The sequence below is a fragment of the Trachurus trachurus genome, assembly GCF_905171665.1.
Source record: "Trachurus trachurus genome assembly, chromosome: 9".
NCBI lineage: Eukaryota > Metazoa > Chordata > Actinopteri > Carangiformes > Carangidae > Trachurus > Trachurus trachurus.
The window spans coordinates 1,736,818-1,750,933 of NC_139895.1; the positions used below are offsets into that span (position 1 = coordinate 1,736,818).

The window sequence follows — 14,116 nt, forward strand, 5'->3', positions numbered from 1 at the left end:
CATTTCTTTTTGTGGATATGAAATTTACCTAAAAATAAAACAAGTTGTACAAAAAAAACTAAATCATTGTCGCTCTTGCTCTGCCGACAGATCTACTTCCGCATGGTAAAGCTAAAAAGTGAAAAAAATAAAACCTAAAACCTGAAATCTAAAAACTAAAAGCTAAGAGCTAAAAACTGGAAAAAACTAAAACCTAAAACAAAACAAAAAAATCAAATTACTTTTAATTTCAATTATTTTTTTAAATATTTTTTATTATATATATTTTTTATGTTGTTTTTGCAAAGTTTTTATATGTTATGTCCATTTCTGTATTATGTTTTATTTCCTTTAACATGTCCGAAATAAACTTAAACTAACTAAACTAACTAACTAAAACCTGAAATCTAAAAACTAAAAGCTCAAAAAATTAAAAGTAAAAGCTAAAAACTACAAGCTAAAACAATAGGAATACACAAACACAATCAGATACAGAAAGATAGTACAGAAACACACATAAAAAGCAAAACAAATACCACTACAAAGCAAAAAAAATTAAATAATGAGGATAATAATACAGGAAGAAAACAAAATAAACGCAGTAAAAACACTAAAACTACAGTCGCTGTTGATCTACTTCCGCATGGTTCCCCAGAAACCGGTGGGAGTGAGGCCTCTCGCCTCGACGCGCTCTCCGCGGCCACAGCTTCAGCTAGCAGCGCCTGCTAATCCGGCGGCTAGCTGTAACGGCTAACTAAACTGACGGGGCTAACGGTCGCGGCTAAGTTACTAGCTAGTAGTGGCGCTATGATGGCGGAGCTGGTGCAGGGACAGGCCTCGATGAGCCAGCCGGGGCTGAAGGCGGACGGCCTGGCCGACGTGTTGCAGAGGGCCCGGCAGGTAAACAACTCCACACGCAGAGCCGAGCCGAGCCGAACCGCGCCGTTTGGATCGAGCCAAAGCAACTTTTTATTCGGTTTCTTTCCTTCCTTCCCCCCGTGGTTGTGAACTTCTTGTGTGTGCTCCGACAACACACTCTCACACACAACTACACACTCTCACACACAACCACACACACACACACTACCACACTCACACAACTACAACTACACACACACACTACTCAACTATTAGCACACATGCTAACATGCTAACTGAACTGTGGAACTCGGGTAGGAAGGGAAAAGGAAAAGGGAAGCGGAGTTGTTGGACCTGTGGCCGGTTCTGAAACACCGTGTCACGGCCTGGTGGTGGTGAGGGGGGGTTGGTTAGTTAGTTAGGGGGGTGTTAGGGGCAACTTTGTGGAGCTGTCACCCCGCGGGGAGGAAGAGGAGGAGGAGGTGAAGGAGGTGAAGGAGGAGGAAGAGGAGGACAGAAGTTTGGCCACACGTGTCACTGAGGCGGCGGCGGCGAACAGACAGACACAGAGAGAGGCAGAGAGGCAACCTGTTGGGCTGCAGACCAGAACCAGAACCAGAACCAGACTGTGTTATAGTCTCACCCGCTTTACAACAGTTAATATAAGAGCTAGACCCCCCCCCCCCCTTCTCCTCCTCCTCCTCCCCCTCCCCTTATAGGCTGCTGTTTACTGTAAGTTGGTTAAAGTAGGCTGCGTTATGCAACACACTCAGGACCTTATACAGCCATGGGGAGGTGTGTCCGCTTCCTATAGACTAGGCAAGGCAATTTAATTTGTGTAGTATAGCTAGCCCCGTTTTTAACAACAGTTTGTCTCATGGCATCACAATAACATCCTCTGCCCTCTCACATCGACTGAGGAAAAACTCCATGGAAAACCCTTTAAACAGGGGAAAAAATCTGAGAAAGCTCATGGTGAGCAACAGAGGAGGGATCCCTCACCCAGGACGGACAGACAGACGGGGCAGAGATGTTGTTACAGACAAGACAAAACAGTTTATAGTTTATGACACCGAATGTAGACAGAATATAGACACACACACACGCACGCACACACGCACACACACACACACACACTGATAAACTGGGTCTATCTCTAGTCTGTGCTGAAGTCTGCATGGTTCCTGCAGACTAGACTAGACTGGATCAGGTTCATCAGGTGTGTGTGTCAGTGTGTGTGTGTGTGTGTCAGTGTGTCTGGTCACCTGTGGTCCAGAGGGACGGGTTCTTCAGGCCCTGACCCGTCTCAGGATGTGTGTGTAGCCTACACGGAAACAATCTGAACAGAAAACGCGTTCTCACTAGAGCTGCAACAATGAATCGAACAATAATCGATTATTTAAAGGGATACACCAACTTTTTTTTTCCTTAGTGTATAGCCTCACTCCTGAGTCCATGACCAGCAGATTGACACCATCCTTTCGACTGTGCGTGCAGTAACAAGGGAGATACGGGCAGAGCTAGTGCACTGCTAATTAGCTTAGCTCAAACACTGGAAGCGTATAGGTAGTGTTAGCCTGCCTCCACCTAAAGTCGCTAATTAGCTTAGCTCAAACACTGGAAGTGTATAGGTAGTGTTAGCCTGCCTCCACCTAAAGTCGCTAATTAGCTTAGCTCAAACGCTGGAAGTGTATGGGTAGTGTTAGCCTGCCTCCACCTAAAGTCGCTAATTAGTTTAGCTCAAACACTGGAAGTGTATGGGTAGTGTTAGCCTGCCTCCACCTAAAGTCGCTAATTAGCTTAGCTCAAACACTGGAAGTGTATAGGTAGTGTTAGCCTGCCTCCACCTAAAGTCACTAATTAGCTTAGCTCAAACACTGGAAGTGTATGGGTAGTGTTAGCCTGCCTCCTACCCGAGCTGAAATCAGCAGTCAGAAGCTGATTTCATTTTAGCTCTAAACTCTGTAAATATATCACTTTATCCACATTTCAAACATGTTTAGGTGAGAAAGTAGCCGTTTAGATCAGCAGTGTGTCGTTAATTTGTCTAAATACCAGCTGTTTACAATTTTGTTCGGACGAATTCGGCGCTACTCAAGCTAGCCGTTGTGACCAACGCACTTTCGGTTACTTCCACAAAATAAAACACCCGTTGCCCTTTACCTACAGAAAACCATGACGATAGAATTTGTGCTTTTACTTTGAAATTGGAAGCTAACCTACCCTCGATGTAGCTAGCTTGAACCAAAATAAAGCGTCTTTGCTTGAACCCTCCGTTTTGACCGATCTCGTCCCGTTAGCGGCATTTGACCGCTCAAGATGCCTTACCGGAGAGTCTTGTCAGCTCTGAGACGAAGATCGGTCCGCCGGTTTCCGTTTAGAGTTGTTAAAGAGTTTAGGTGGAGACAAGCTAACACTACCCATACACTTCCAGTGTTTGAGCTAAGCTAATTAGCGACTTTAGGTAGGAGGCAGGCTAACACTACCTATACACTTCCAGTGTTTGAGCTAAGCTAATTAGCGACTTTAGGTGGAGGCAGGCTAACACTACCCATACACTTCCAGTGTTTGAGCTAAGCTAATTAGCGACTTTAGGTGGAGGCAGGCTAACACTACCTATACACTTCTAGCGTTTGAGCTAAGCTAATTAGCGACTTTAGGTGGAGGCAGGCTAACACTACCTATACACTTCCAGTGTTTGAGCTAAGCTAATTAGCGACTTTAGGTAGGACGCAGGCTAACACTACCTATACACTTCCAGTGTTTGAGCTAAGCTAATTAGCGACTTTAGGTGGAGGCAGGCTAACACTACCCATACACTTCCAGCGTTTGAGCTAAGCTAATTACGGGTGATACGGCTCTATCTCCCTTGTTACTGCAAGCACAGTCGAAAGGATGGTGTCTATCTGCTGGTCATGGACTCGAGAGTGAGGCAAGATACGAAGAAAAAAAAAGTTGACGTATCCCTGTAAATGAATTGTCAACTATTCTAATTAGGGGTGCACCGATTATTCGGTAACCGAATATATTCGGCCGAAAATTGCAAAAAAAGCAACATTCGGCCTTCGGTGGAATGAGCGCAAAGCAAGGCCGAATATAAAAAAAAAAAAAAAAAAAAAGTCTGATAAATACGCGATCGCGCGACGATGGAAACGGCAGCTTAAACTTCATGGAGCTTTATTAGTAGGTGACTCCTACTGCTGGAAAAACAACAGCAACAAGAGCAGTGGGGGGAAGCTGCACAGCGACCGCGCGCACCGTTGCACGTCGCTCCAAGAGCCCGGTGCCGGTGCGTCCTGTATGCAGCGGAGACACGGCCACTGAGAGGCTGAGTGAGGGGACCGCGTTCCTGTAGGAATCATTTAAAAACCAAACAACAACATGCTGAGTAGGCTACGAAAGGGAGAGACGGCTGCAGCAGTTAAAACGAAAGCTCCTCGTCCCAGCATGTCGACTCGCCAACTCCGTCCGTGGCCGACGTCTTTTAAAACAGTGTTTCCCAACCTTGGGGTCGGGACCCCACGTGGGGTCGCCTGAAATTCAAATGAGGTCGCCTGAAATGTCTAGCAGCCTAATTGATGAATTAAAAAAAATCTGACCAAGAAAGGTTAGGAACCACTGTTTGAAAAGACACTTGGGTTTTTTTGGAATGTACTTGCATAGATCTTTCAGCACTCACAATGGGCCGATATAAATGAAAAACTTTATTTAACTTCTTGTGCTTTTTTGATGAGCAACGGCAACTGGAATATTCAAAAACTGTCAGAATAGTCAATAAACATTTACTTTCTTTGAAAATTAAGTTTAAAAAAATATTTTATTTAAAAACTTTATAACCACTTTCAGTATTCGGTATTATTCGGTTATTCGGCCAAGCGTTTTGATTTTATTCGGTATTCGGCTTCGGCCCAAAAAATGCCTTTCGGTGCACCCCTAATTCTAATCTAATAATCAGTTTGAGTCGTTTTTTAAAGATAAAAAGTCCAAACTCTCTGATTCCAGCTTCTTCAATGTGAATATTTCTGGTTTCTTTGTTCCTTTATGACAATAAACTGAGTCTCTCTTTGGTTTGTGGACAAAACAAGATGTTTGAGGATGTCGTCTGGTGGTTTGAGAAACACTGGTTGATGTTTTTCAACATTTTTTTACATTTTATTGACCAAAGAACTAAACGATTAATCGTAAAAATAATCGACAGATTAATTGATAATGAAAATAATCGTGTTGCTGGACTAGTTTCCACTTTTTACTCCGCGATTTGGGGAGAAATCTGCTTCCACAAGGTGACGCAAAGTTTGTGTAGTCCGTCATGTTAGTTGTTTTCCTGTTCTGGTGAAATGGATCAGAGACTTTCTGCGTTATTGCCCTTTAGACGGTGGAGCGGTTTTAAGATTTCCACTCTGGAGGCTGGTTTCACTTTTTTGTGTTTTATATGCCCCAAAAATGCCGTCGCCGTCTGAACAAAAGGCACATCCCATAAAATATTTAGTTGTTTTCACCTGCGGGGCGTTGCCGTGTCAACAGGGCCTCGGGTCCATCTTGTGTGTGTGTTTGTGTGTTTGTGTCTGTGCGTGTGGAGTCGTTGACAGACGTGTTCACATGTCGAGTCAAAAGAATCTAAAACTGATTATGGGATGTTTGTTTGTTGTTGGTCTGTTGTTTACGTCTTTACAGAATATGATTTGTTGTCCAAGGTCACCAGGCGTCACCATGACAACACCTGTCACCTCTCTGATAATCGATCTATAGACCGAATCTCCTTGTTGTTTACATTCTACTTCCGGGTAGAAAACCAGCTGTAATGTGAATGAGATCAGTAGTAACGAACGAGAGTTTAGCTATATATCATATTTTTCACGCCCTATCACCGTTTAGACAAATCTGAAATGATTGAAGAAACATTACTATTTCTGTGTGTGTGTTTTGTGTTGCTATGTGTTGTATTTATTCAGTTTGGGGGAATCACAGTGTCTAGAAAGCATCAGTGTCTCAGCTGACAGGGACAGCTAACGGTAGCTAAGCTAACGGTAGCTAAGCTAACAGCAGCAGCTAAGCTAACGGCGGTAGCTAAGCTAACAGCAGGACGTCAGCTGTTAAAACCCTCCCGTTGTGGGACACGATACAGCTAACGGCGGTAGCTAAGCTAACAGCAGCTAAGCTAACGGCGGTAGCTAAGCTAACAGCAGGACGTCAGCTGTTAAAACCCTCCCGTTGTGGGACACGACATGAAACTACTCCAGTTAGCTCAGTCATGTTGGAACTCAGATATCCGCTGGAGAAAATATTTGTTCATGGAGCGTTTATTGAGTCACTGAGTTATTAAAGTTAAACAGGTAGCTAACCGTTAGCCCGGCTAATCTATGATAACCATGACTAATTACAAAAATGTGCACACGTAAATAGTAATGTTTGTCCAATCATTGGTTTTATAGACTTTACAAACATCAGATTAGTCTAAACGGCGATATAGTGACATGAAAAATTAGATATATATAGTGAAACTCTCGTCCGTCACTATTGTTCTCATGCTGGTTTTCTACCAGGAAGTAGTTGTAAACATCAAGGAGATTCGTCCTATTGATCAGTGGTTAAAATGTCAGGTTAGAGTCAGTGGTGTGCACAGACTTTTTGAAGGGCAGGGGCGAAAAGGAAAAAAAGGGGCACCTAATAGCGCGTCCTCGCCACTGAAGAGGGCACTTTAGCACGCGTTTTGGCTTCCCTGAAGGCACTTTAACACGTGTTTTAGCTCCCAAGAGGCCACTTTAGCACACGTTTTGGCTCCTAGATGTGGCTCCTAGAGGGCACTTTCAGGGCTGCCAAGTTTCAGAAAATGACAAGAGTGAGACTGTAGCGACATGGTGCGTTTGGCCGGCGACCACAGGTCGGCGGCGAACATTTTTGGCCTTTTTTAACATCGATTTGGCCTGTTTTAATATCGATACCTTAAGACTAAAAAAACGTCGATTTGGCCTGTTTTAACACGTGTTTTGGCCCCCAAGAGGACACTTTAGTACACGTTTTGGCTTCCAAGGGGGCACTTTAGCACGCATTTTGGCTTCCAAGGGGGCACTTTAACACGTGTTTTGGCTCCCAAGAGGGCACTTTAGCACACGTTTTGGTTCCTAGATGTGGCTCCTAGAGGGCACTTTCAGGGCTGCCAAGTTTCAGAAAATGACAAGAGTGAGACTGTAGCGATATGGTGCGTTTGGCCGGCGACCACAGGTCGGCGGCGAAAAAAATTTGGCCTTTTTAAACGTTGATTTGACCTGTTTTATAATATCAATACCTTAAGACTAAAAAACATCGATGTGGCCTGTTTTAACACGTGTTTTGGCTCCCAAGAGGGCACTTTAGCACACGTTTTGGCTTCCAAGGGCACTTTAACATGTGTTTTGGCTTCCAAGAGGGCACTTTAACATGTGTTTTGGCTCCTAGAGGGCACTTTAACACACGTTTTGGCTACCATGAGGGCACTTTAGCACATGTTTTGGCTCCTAGAGGGCACTTAAGCACGCGTTTTGGCTTCCAAGAGGGCACTTAAGCACGCGTTTCAGCTCCTAGAGGGCTCTTTAGCACACGTTTTGGCTCCTAGAGGGCACTTTAGCACACGTTTTGGCTCCTAGAGGGCACTTTAGCACATGTTTTGGCTCCTAGAGGGCACTTTAGCACACGTTTTGGCTCCTATAGGGCACTTTAGCACATGTTTTAGCTCCCAAGAGGGCACTTAAGCACGTGTTTCAGCTCCTAGAGGGCACTTTAGCACACGTTTTGGCTCCTAGAGGGCTCTTTAGCACACGTTTTGGCTCCTAGAGGGCACTTTAGCACACGTTTTGGCCCCCATGAGGGCACTTGAGCACACGTTTTAGCTCCTAGAGGGCACTTTAACACACGTTTTGGCCCCCATGAGGACACTTTAGCACGTGCTTTGGCTTCCAAGAGGGCACTTTAACGCGCGTTTTGGCTCCCAGGGGGCACTTTAGCACGCGTTTTTCAACAATTGGGCCACAAGGGGGGGCGACCGCCCCCCCTGCCCCCCCCCTGTGCACGCCACTGGTTAGAGTGAACCTGCCTCAGACGGACACAAAGTGTTGAGTTCAATGTCAGACAAAAAATCCAACAAACCAGTTTATTGATTTAAAGGGAATCAGCTGATCAACGGATCAATAATCTGGACCAGACTCTTTGAGTTTCACCTTTAACTCTCCAGTTTCTTCACAAAGAACCAGAGTTAAAAACTGAATTCACCTCAGAATGTTTTCATTGGCTGATCTGCTGCTGACCTTTGACCTCTGGCCTCTGACCTCCATGTGGCCTTCTAGTGTCCCAGAGGTCGTTCAGTGTTCCTCAGGATGTCGCTTTGCAGTAGTTTTGTGTCTTTTTGCAATAGTTGTGACTTTTTGCCCTAGTTGTCTCTTTGCTGCAGTTTTGTGTCTATGCTGTAGTTGTACGTCCATGCTGTAGGTTTTTGTCTTTTTGCCGTAGTTCCGTCTCCTTGCAGTAGTTTTGTCTTTTTGCAATAGTTGTGTCTTTTTCCAGTAGTTTTGTGTCTTTGCATTAGTTTTGTCTTTTTGCTGTAGTTGTCACTTTGTGTCCATGCTGTAGTTTTGTCTCTTTGCAGTAGTTTCTTTTTTGTCTTTTTGCAATAGTTGTCCCTTTGCTGTAGTTTTGTCTCTTTGCTGTAGTTTTGTGTCTCTGCTGTAGTTTTGTCTCTTTGCTGTAGTTTTGTGTCTCTGCTGCAGTTTTGTGTCTCTCTGCAGTAGTTTTGTGTATCTTTGCTGTAGTTTTGTGTATCTCTGCTGTAGTTTTGTGTCTATTTACTGTAGTTGTATATCTCTGCTGTAGTTTTGTGTCTCTGCTGTAGTTTTGTGTCTCTCTGCAGTAGTTTTGTGTATCTCTGCTGTAGTTTTGTGTCTCTCTGCTGTAGTTTTGTGTTATCTGTTGTCATATTGTGTATCTCTGAGAGCGGCGTGGCCTCGTCGCTGCTCCAACTAGACAATATTTAACAGAGTGACCTGTCCGGTGACCTTTGACCTCATGGAGGCTTCGTCTTCACTCATTTCATTGGGAGGAATTCGTCTACAGCAGCTTCATGGTTTGGTTTGGCTGTCGGTTAGACACAGACTGATGATGATGAAGATGAAGATGTGTTCAAGAGCTTCATTCACCAGCCTCACAACAAGGTTACAGAGTGTGTGTGTGTGTGTGTGTGTGCTGAGGGCAGCAGCAGCAGCAGGTATCTCCACTGCTGCTCTTTTCTCTGCTTCTCTTTATCTTGATATTCAAGGTTACCTCGCTGAGTGTGTTGTGCAGTGTGTGTGTGTGTCGTGTGTGTGTGTGTCGTGCATTGTGTGCATTGTGTGTGTGTGTGTGTGTGCTCTCCAGTCAAGGTGAGGTTAGCTGGCAGCTAAAAGCTAATAGCTGTGGAGCTGTTGACTCAGTGACTCTGGATTCAGTCGACAGACGAGAAAAACCTGAACGTGTGAAAACAGAACCAGAGACCAGAACCTCAGAGCAGAACCCACCTACACACACACACACACACACACACACACACACACACACACACACAGGAGGAAGATGACCATCATGTCCTGACGTCTCCAGTGTGTCGACACAGAAACACAGTGTAGTGTTGTGTAGTTTTGTCTCTTTACTGTAGTTTTGTGTCTTTTTGCACTTTTGTCTTTTTGTAGTAGTTTTGTCTCTTTGCAGTAATTTTGTCTTTTTGCAGTAGTTTTGTGTCTTTTTGCAGTAGTTTTACTTTGTCTTTTTGCAGCAGTTTTGTGTCTTTTTGCAGTAGTTTTGTGTCTTTGCAGTAGTTTTGTCTCTTTGCTGTAGTTTTGTGTCTTTTTACAGTAGTTTTGTGTCTTTTTGCTGTAGTTTTGTGTCTTTGCAGTAGTTTTGTCTCTTTACTGTAGTTTTGTGTCTTTTTGCTGTAGTTTTGTCTCTTCGCAGTAGTTTTGTCTCTTTGCAGTACATCATGTGTCAGCTGTGTGTGTGTGTCTGTGCAGTAAACAAGTCATAATGAAGTACGGCTCAAACCATATATTGATAATTGATTAGGCTACTATAAATCAACAGAAAACTAATTAATAGTTCTGCATCTTTAGAAGTCAGAGAGAAACTCATCAGAGAATCCGCTGCAGATGAATCAACGATGACGTCATCAGTGATGTCATCGTACTACGGTGGCCCTGAGGGACCGGTCCGGGCCGCAGCGCGTCGGTTCAAAGCTTCTAGTCTTTAGAAGTTACTGGTTATCGATCACATGGTCTGTTAGCTTAGCATTAGTCTTTAGCCTGGTCCGTCGCTTTATTGTGTCCCCAGAAACACACATTTTCATTATCGATTAATCTGTTGATTATTTAAACCATTAATCGATTAGTTGTTTGGTCAATAAAATGTAAAAAAAATGTTGAAAACCATCAGTCAGTGTTTCTCAAACCACCAGACGACATCGTCCTCTAATGTCTTGTTTTGTCCACAAACCAAAGAGAGACTCAGTTTATTGTCATAAAGGAACAAAGAAACCAGAAATATTCACATTGAAGAAGCTGCAATCAGAGAATTTTGACTTTTTTTCTTTAAAAACTCCTCAAACTGATTATTAGATTATCAGAATAGGTGACAATTAATTTAGTAATCGATTATTGTGCGATTAAACGATTAATTGTTGCAGCTCTAGTTGTGGTGTTGTGTTGTGAGTTTTTGCAACATGTGAATTTGTGGCACATTTTTTGTCTTTGCAAGTTGCAGGTGTCTGTGTGGAGTGAGTTGAGCCCTCGGGGCCACCGTACGTACACAGCAGCTCATCTCCATATAGTCAACTCTGGGTAATTCAGGCGTCATTCAGAGAAATGTTGTGTTTGTGTTATTTAGTCATGATGAAGTTGTGAAACGTCTGTACGAGCGCTGCCTGCTCCAACACGACGCCGCGCCGCTCTGCAGCCAAGTCAGGAACCTTATTAGGAACACGTCCTTATTAGGAAAGTTCCTGTTAGAGCGGACGGGAGGAGAAAGAAACACCGGAGAGCTCACACTGACGTTCACCATGATAAACCTCACAACTCTCCACTATCACATGGTTAAAAACAAAACGGTACTGTCATCACTGGAGCAAATGGAAAATATTCCAATATTCCAATTTAAGAAAAGGCTAAAATGAATAACAATCAGATCTTATGACACAAGTAATTAATGACTCACAAACTCTCTTTTATTAGTGTGAAAGTGTCAGATTGAAACTTGTATTGTTTTGTTTATGTTAATGTAAGACTGTTGCTCAGTCAGAGTCAGTTTATTTGCCATTTGTGGAAGGAGACCACGTTGGAAAAGGATTTGCAAGAGCTCAAACAGGAACACTTAGGACAATAAGACAATAGACATCATTTTTGTTAATAAGACAATCAATAAACAGATACAATAGATAGAATAAAAAAGGGCAATTTTGAGTGAGGGACAAGCAGCAATATAAGAAGTATCTTCTCCCTGCTCCTTTCCAACCAGGGAATAAGAAAGCATCGTGTTTTGGTTTATTTATTTGGGAAAAGTCGTGGAATGACCTTCATTGGAACAAATACAGAAAACATATAATGCCATTTCAACTTCTTAAAGCATAAATTGTAATTAATCAATGAATTCAGTTACCTATGTTGAATCCTCAAAGATGCAGGATCAGGTCCACACGGAATAAAGGGGCTCAGGTCTGATCAGGACTCGATTCTCAGTTGTCTCGGTTTGTGATTGGACCTTTTTTTTCATTTATTTGTTTATTTGTAACGGGACTCTGCGTATTCATGAACATACAATATGTAAATACACCAGATTTAGCTCCAGGCTAATTTCACCTGAGTCTCGTCGGCCTCAGGCTTTGATTGGTACATTTGGTCCTGATTTGGAGCCTGCAAGGCGTTTGAACTCAGAACCTGGTCTTTGGTAGATGCTGATTTTTTTCATTTGCCTGAACCTTTTACAGTGTTGGATTGACCAGTTCACATTTTATCAAACCAGTTTAGACTCGTATACAGACCTGAACTGGAGCTAACCCAACTTCATACTCGCGGACTTGATTTGGAACTTGCTTGTGTTGACTCTGGACTTCATAGTCGTTCCTGAGACTGAACTTGTACCAAACTTTGTACCGCTGCCGTAACCTTCGTTGTAGGGATGGGCAATGATTTTTTAATAGTCGTTCTGTTTAGAAAAATCGAATAGTTTATGAGACTTTATGTTTCCTTTTTACTGTGGCAGAAGGAGAAACATGGAAAGACTCCACCAGAAAGTTCTGTGTGAAACTCTGTCAAATGAAAACGAGTGAAACTGAGGAGCAGCTCAAATTCTGCAAGGTAGAAAATATTGAGGTAGTTTTACGCCGGGAGAGAAGACTTCCTCATTAAGATGAGCGCTCACTACCTAACGAGGACTTCATTGAGCGGTCACAGTGGTACCGTGAAGTCCTCGTCAGGTAATGAGCGCTCATCTTACAATATTCTCATTCTCCGGCAGCGAGTCTCACAGTCTGCAATTTCATTTTTAAAAGACGACGGCTGTTTTTCAGTGGGCGATTATAAACGATGGGCCGGCAGTGGCACTTCTCCAGTACCGCTTCTCATTTCAAATCGAATAGTCGATTAATAATCCATTAGTACCCCGCGATTATCAAATAGTGCTTTTGCTTGAATTGTCCATCCCTCCCTACATCGTTGTTCCTGCTGTGTTGGTCCAGATGTTACAGCTGTGTTTCCTGCGTGTGTTTCAGATGGTGGGTAAGATGGGAGGTGAAGCCATGTCCCACCTCAACAGCTCCTCAGGAAACGTTGAGCCCTCGCTGTACTACCCCGGACAGAAGCGACCAGGAGAGGACGGAGGTGAGAACGACCACACCCCGTTTAAGTTTTGACTTGACCACAATGTTGCACCTGAGCTACAACCTTCTTCTACCTTCTACCGGCCCTAGATCTGAAACTGAAACTGTATACATGACCTAGACCCCTGAACCTTGAACCGGTACCGTTTTAGTTCACCTAGAACAGATTACCCAGACTAGGAACCAACTGGAGCTTTTGGGTCTGAACTACAACCTTTTACCGAGCCTCACACCTGAGCTACAACGTTTACCAAACCTGGAAGCTCCCACAGGATCAAGAACCTTAGAGGGATAGTTCACCCAAAATTGAAATGTCCCTCATTATCTCCTCCCCCTCATGTGGACTAAGGGCTGGGAGAAGTTTCAGAGTCCTCCGTGGCTTCTCTGAGTTACAGGGGGTCTCGGCGTAGCAGTGCATGTCCATATAACGGTTGCAAATGGATACCAACTGTCTTCGTAACAAAAAGACACACCAAAAAACATCCAAATACCTCCATGCTGCTCGTATGTAATGTCCCTCTTGTATTGAAGCCCCGAAATTCGAAATTGTCCTGAATTTTTTTTTTTAAAAGTCTATATTTCAAGCTTGTTTGTAACGGAAGCTTCTCCTCCCAGTTCGTACAAATTTGGACGAACCGGGAAGAGGAGCTTCGAGAAGCTTCCGCTACAAAACAAGCTTGAAATATAGACTTATTTAATTTTTTTGGGACAATTTCTCATGTCGGGGCTTCAATACAAGACATTACATACGAGCAGCATGGAGGTATTTGGATGTTTTTTGGTGTGTCTTTTTGTTACGAAGACAGTTGGTATCCATTTGCAACCGTCATATGGACATGCACTGCTACGCCGAGACCCCCTGTAACTCAGAGAAGCCACGGAGGACTCTGAAACTTCTCCCAGCCCTTAGTCCACATGAGGGGGAGGAGATAATGAGCCATAAATTTGCCATAGAAGCAGGTGTTAGAAGTTTGCAGTTGAGCCAGTTAGAGAGCAGCTCCACGTTCCTGTCGGTCCGAGACTCTGTTGGATTTTTCTGGAACTGGTTCCTCCAGTTCGGAGACCAACCAGCCGGCGGCTTCACGTGTTTCAGTCGAGTTGTTTTCCACCCGGCTGGACCGGAGCTGTTGTAGTTTGAGTCTTGTGTGTAGATTCAGAACTTCCCGTCAGAGCGTCAGACTCTTCAAGGTCTGTGAGGCTGAAAGCTGTGTGTGAATAAAGGCAGAAGCTGTTAGTGCGTGGAGAGGAGAGGAGAGGAGACCTCCACTCTGCTTCAGGTGTGTGTGGAGCTGCTGCACCTGTAAACACCACACACACACACACACATCAGCTCTTTGTTCCGAGCCGACTCCCTCATTAAGACGAAGCCGTCGGAGCTGTACGTACTTTATATGGAACATCTGAACAATGCAG

The 14,116-nt window shown here is 43.9% G+C and overlaps 1 protein-coding gene across 4 annotated transcripts in view; it reads left to right on the forward strand.

The window, feature by feature from the left end:
• Positions 1 to 695: 695 nt before the first annotated feature.
• Positions 696 to 14,116, forward strand: part of LOC310991345 (far upstream element-binding protein 3-like) — a 41,700-nt gene continuing 28,279 nt past the window's right edge. For 3 of the 4 annotated variants that reach the window (XM_083979022.1, XM_083979023.1, XM_083979024.1), the window contains exons 1-2: positions 696 to 879; positions 12,596 to 12,704. In XM_083979022.1, the coding sequence (XP_083835148.1) occupies positions 787 to 879; positions 12,596 to 12,704 (202 nt within the window). In that variant the 5' untranslated portion in view covers positions 696 to 786. The remainder of the gene's footprint in view (positions 880 to 12,595; positions 12,705 to 14,116) is intronic. The other variant, XM_083979021.1, reaches the window with a different exon arrangement.